We start from the raw sequence: 4363 nt of genomic DNA, 5'->3' as shown, positions 1-4363 counted from the left end.
TATATATATATATATATATATATATATATATATATATATATATATATATATATATATATATATATATATATATGTGAAAGTAATCATCCACCATTCGAGTTTAGTGTGTTTTCTTGTAATTATCAAGTTGACATTGTGCCAAGAGCTTAACTCATGGATATTAAAACAAGGAGGCTGTAATAATCTATCGCAATCCTAAAGTGCGCACTCATCGGCGGTACAAACAAACAACAACAATTTAATCGGTACCATACCCACTGTATTTTGAAAAATTTTTTGCGCTGTTGGTCGTACATGTTATGTTACGTCTAGGCAAGGAGTGGAAAAAGAAAATCTGATTTGAAATAGCTTAGGCTAGACCTAGTAGGCCCTACCTTGTTGCCCTACTAAATATTGAGCATCCGAACATTGGTTGGTAAGAAAAGTATTGTTTAATTGAATACTTAGGCCAGCCTAGTACTAGTAGTAGGCTAGGCCTAGCCTACTATTACGTATTTCCGACGGCTCCGATCGGAATGGATGGTTTTGCACCCAGCAAGGACTAGCGCCTAGTTAGTCTGGAGGGCTGGGCTGGGTTAGGTCTGGCCTAGAAAACATGTCTTCTTCGGACTTTCGTGGGTTATCCTTGGTGTTTCCACCGAATAAATCCAATCGAACAAGTCTTGCCGTGTCTAGAAAAAATCAAAGAAAAAGAGAAAAAAACTAGGCCCCTACTAGGCTAGGCCTAAACAAACAAATGAATTTTTTTAAAACTTTCTTTTCCTTGTTTTTGTTTGATTTCCCCCTCTTTTATTCTTTAGGCCAAATGATAAAAAATACATGTTTCTCGTCCGTATTCATCATCAGTTTTATTTCCAGTTGTACATTGTTCCTAAGCATTTTTTTTTGTGCTGAAGGATTCATGTCTTTAAGCTGTAAAAGTGATTTAAGTTTTCTCATTTGTCTTTTGAAAAAACTTTATTTTGTTTAATTTGAAAGAACCAATGTTACACATTAACATGTGTTGAGAAAACATCCAGTTTCTCTTCAAAATTGACTGTCGAATTCTGTTTTGTAAGTAGGCCAATGGCAAAATTCAGAAATTGCAGAGTTGCTTAAAGAGGTCTAACATTTAACAACTTGCCTCTATACTTGGAACTGATTGCCGTCCAACAGATGACATTGTGGTCATTCCAACCAAGTGGAGGATGTACTTAGTAGCCATCTCGTAGAATGAGTGAACATTATTATAAGGTCTAATATCTTTTCATGATGTGTGGGCTTCTTTTCTACCTGGTGCAATAACTATTGTATGTGCACAGCCTGTTTACTTTGCAGTCATTAAAATCCCCACAAATGAATCTAGTAATACAATTTGGTCCGGGCTGTGATATACAGTAGATGCAAACATATATCATTGATCTTAAAATATTTGCGTACATATTTTTACTTGGTTTTAAATTAAGAATTCTACAATCATCATCTCTATTTCATGTGGTGCTCTATTAAAATGTAATTTTAGCCATAGCCATTCAATATCCTCTGATGTGTCAATAACTGTGTAGGGATTTCATTTCAAGTGATAGCTGCTATTTCTCCGCCACATCGATGATGTGTTCATTTTTTCCGTTGATCCAAGATTTTCAGTGGTGCAAAGAGAAAAAAAATTACATTCAAATTTAAGTCTGAGCGTGCCATTTCCAGGTGCCATAATCATAATGTTTCTTTACCTCAATAATATTAGTATGATGCAAGTATTCTTCAAACTATGTACCATAGCTCACTATTTTCAGACAATTCTGAAGGCCATGCCAACTCCGAAGCTAAACTAAACCTAGCCTAGCCAGCCTATGTAGTGTGCTTCACATTTCTTTATGTCGATTGGCCTTTAATATGGGCATGCACAGTTCAAACTACGCAGTGGCGTATTGGCAGGTTTGGTACTGTACTACTAGTGCCCCTGGTTGTATTCGTACTTTTACAAAACACTGGTGTCAGCTGCCTGCAACAAAATGGTATTTTACTTTAAATTTGTATTTCTATTCCAGAAAAATGCCTCGAGAAGCTATTCCACCGTCAAAATTGCAAAAAGTCACCAATGGAAAAACACTCAAGGTGCTTCAAGAGAAATTAGATTCAGCTGAGACAGAAACGATTAACTTAGTGCGACAACTTGAACACATTGGTTTTGACTGTAGTCAAGGCGATAACAGCGCTAAGTCCAAACCACTATCCCCGTATGTAGCTAAGGCAGGAGATGCTGACATCTTACAAAGGAATTACGAAACGTTAGTGAGAAGAGTTTGTCGTAATGAAAGCACATTACAGACACTCAAGTTAAATTTGTGCAATATTCATGCACAGTACCAGTTGAGAAATGAGCAAGTACAGTCCTCTAAGGTCAGTTAACACATTTTGCCAAAACGTGCTTGGAAGACAAGCTATGGCTTGGTTGTTAAGTTGCCTGAAATATAAAATATAATATTCCTTAGTTTCTAATCCATTCAAAACTATGATGTTATTTCAGGACTAAAAACAACTTCATTCCAGTAACCAAGGAAGTGGACTTGCCACAAGTCTCTTATTTTTTATTATTTTTCTCATTCTGGACAGCGCCACCAACGAGAAAGTTAATTTAGAGACGAAATAAGCGACTTGTAAAACACTGAAATCAGGCACCAGGATGCCAAAAGAATGACGTAATCTTACATTTCGTATTTAGATAAATGGGCGGACCGAAATAAACAATTTCAACCAATCAAATGTTCATATTTTTGGAGCCACGAAACTGAGTCACTCGCATCGACTAGTTAGGGATGACTAAATTTAAATAGTCCTCCCTAATAAAACGGGCCTAAAATATTTAGAATAGACCCTAGTTAGACTAATTTTGGCAATGGCAAAAACAATTAAGTTTAGACTAGATGGCATACCATACAAATACAACAAAACTTTAATTTTCCAGGAGGATGGCTCAGGCCTCGTCTGGAGTCTGGAGTAGTAGGCCTAGCCTAGACTAGTAGAGGATTGGCGTATTTTTTTGGCGTTCTTACTTACAGAGGAAAGGCCTAAATCTGTGTAGCAGCTAGCGGTGAGCAAGGTTCCTAGTATAGCCTACGGTTATCAATCCATGTCGTTCTCAGCAGGCCAGAACTATATACTAACTGTTTTAATTCAAGTATAGGTAGCCAAAAGGGAGCTGGTTATCTTGTTCTAGTCGAGACATCTGCATCTTCAATTTTGAAAATTTAGCAAGATTGATTAATATGCATGAAGTTAGCCAATCACATGATTTACAAAATCAGTCATGCATACAATATCCCACATTGAATTTGATGTGGGAAATCGTACGCATGAATCGTTTGCCCAAGCTGTAATTCGAAAAAAAGGAAATCGAGTATGGGACGCCAATTAAATTAGGTATAGTGCGCACTAAGTGCAATAAAGAGTGAGTAACCTAAAATTAGGGCCTGGAACCCAGGCTACCAAGGAAGGAGTCTGGAATTTTATCAAGAGACTATAAGTGTATACAGTCGAGTTCGCCTAAGTCGAATCTAATGGGATTGGCATAAAAAGTTCGAGTTATACAGATTTCGATTTTCGAAAAAAAAAATATTAACATAGAACAATACTATGTGTACTCAATGCCCAAAAAATCGAATTTCACGCAAAACCGAACATTTTCCCAAACTCATTCCTATTCTTTTAATAAAATACTTTTCGAAAACATGAACTCCCTATTCCAAATCTCGGACGATTTGTCCAATTCAGGACGGTAACACTCACTCGAAAAACCAGACGATAGTTTAATAGACATCGTTTAACGACAAGTATACCAGACGCTGTGAAAACGAGACGCTTAGCTATACTCGCATTGCCATAGAGATTATCTGTTGATTAACACGACACACCAGTAGACGTTTTCTTGGTTAATTATGATGTGAAATTTACGCATTCCAATGTTTTAATAAGTGTATATTCTTGCTTTTAATCCTTAAAACCCATTTGGAATCAACCTGCAATAAAGAGGGAACTCAACAAAGCTAGTTTCTACTGGTTACTCTTTTCAGTAGACGTCTAATTCAAATTCGTTAGATTCGTCGGTGTAAATTTCAAATGCACCTCATTCATTCTTTAAGCTCAAGACGCTTTTCAAAACATGTTGCTAATTTAATTACGGAGGAAATTTGTAGAGAATAAAATATAATTTGTTAGGTTTATTTAGATTTGACTCTAAAATATACCATGAGAGTTTCTTATTTGTTTTTTTGTTTTGTTTTATAAATTTGTTTAATTAAAACATTCATGATTACACCGAGCTTGTTACTGTCACGCACTATAAAAATTTGGGCGATCTGATGTCATCACAGCCGAAGCACATGTC

At 36.2% G+C, this 4363-nt stretch overlaps 1 protein-coding gene across 3 annotated transcripts in view; it reads left to right on the top strand.

Moving 5' to 3' along the window:
* Positions 1–230: 230 nt before the first annotated feature.
* LOC117114221 (coiled-coil domain-containing protein 150-like) overlaps positions 231–4363 on the top strand; it is a 32676-nt gene continuing 28543 nt past the window's right edge. Inside the window, exons 1-2 of one of the 3 annotated variants that reach the window (XM_033257823.1) lie at positions 231–415; positions 2028–2379. In XM_033257823.1, coding sequence (XP_033113714.1) covers positions 2032–2379 — 348 coding nt within the window. In that variant the 5' untranslated portion in view covers positions 231–415; positions 2028–2031. The remainder of the gene's footprint in view (positions 416–2027; positions 2380–4363) is intronic. The other 2 variants (XM_033257825.1, XM_033257824.1) reach the window with 2 other exon arrangements.

Source organism: Anneissia japonica, unplaced genomic scaffold, assembly GCF_011630105.1.
Source record: "Anneissia japonica isolate Jap-2015-1 unplaced genomic scaffold, ASM1163010v1 scaffold1525_len913038_cov183, whole genome shotgun sequence".
Taxonomy (NCBI): domain Eukaryota; kingdom Metazoa; phylum Echinodermata; class Crinoidea; order Comatulida; family Comatulidae; genus Anneissia; species Anneissia japonica.
The sequence above is the reverse complement of the archived record's forward strand: the minus strand, read 5'-3'. Positions and strand labels throughout refer to the sequence as shown.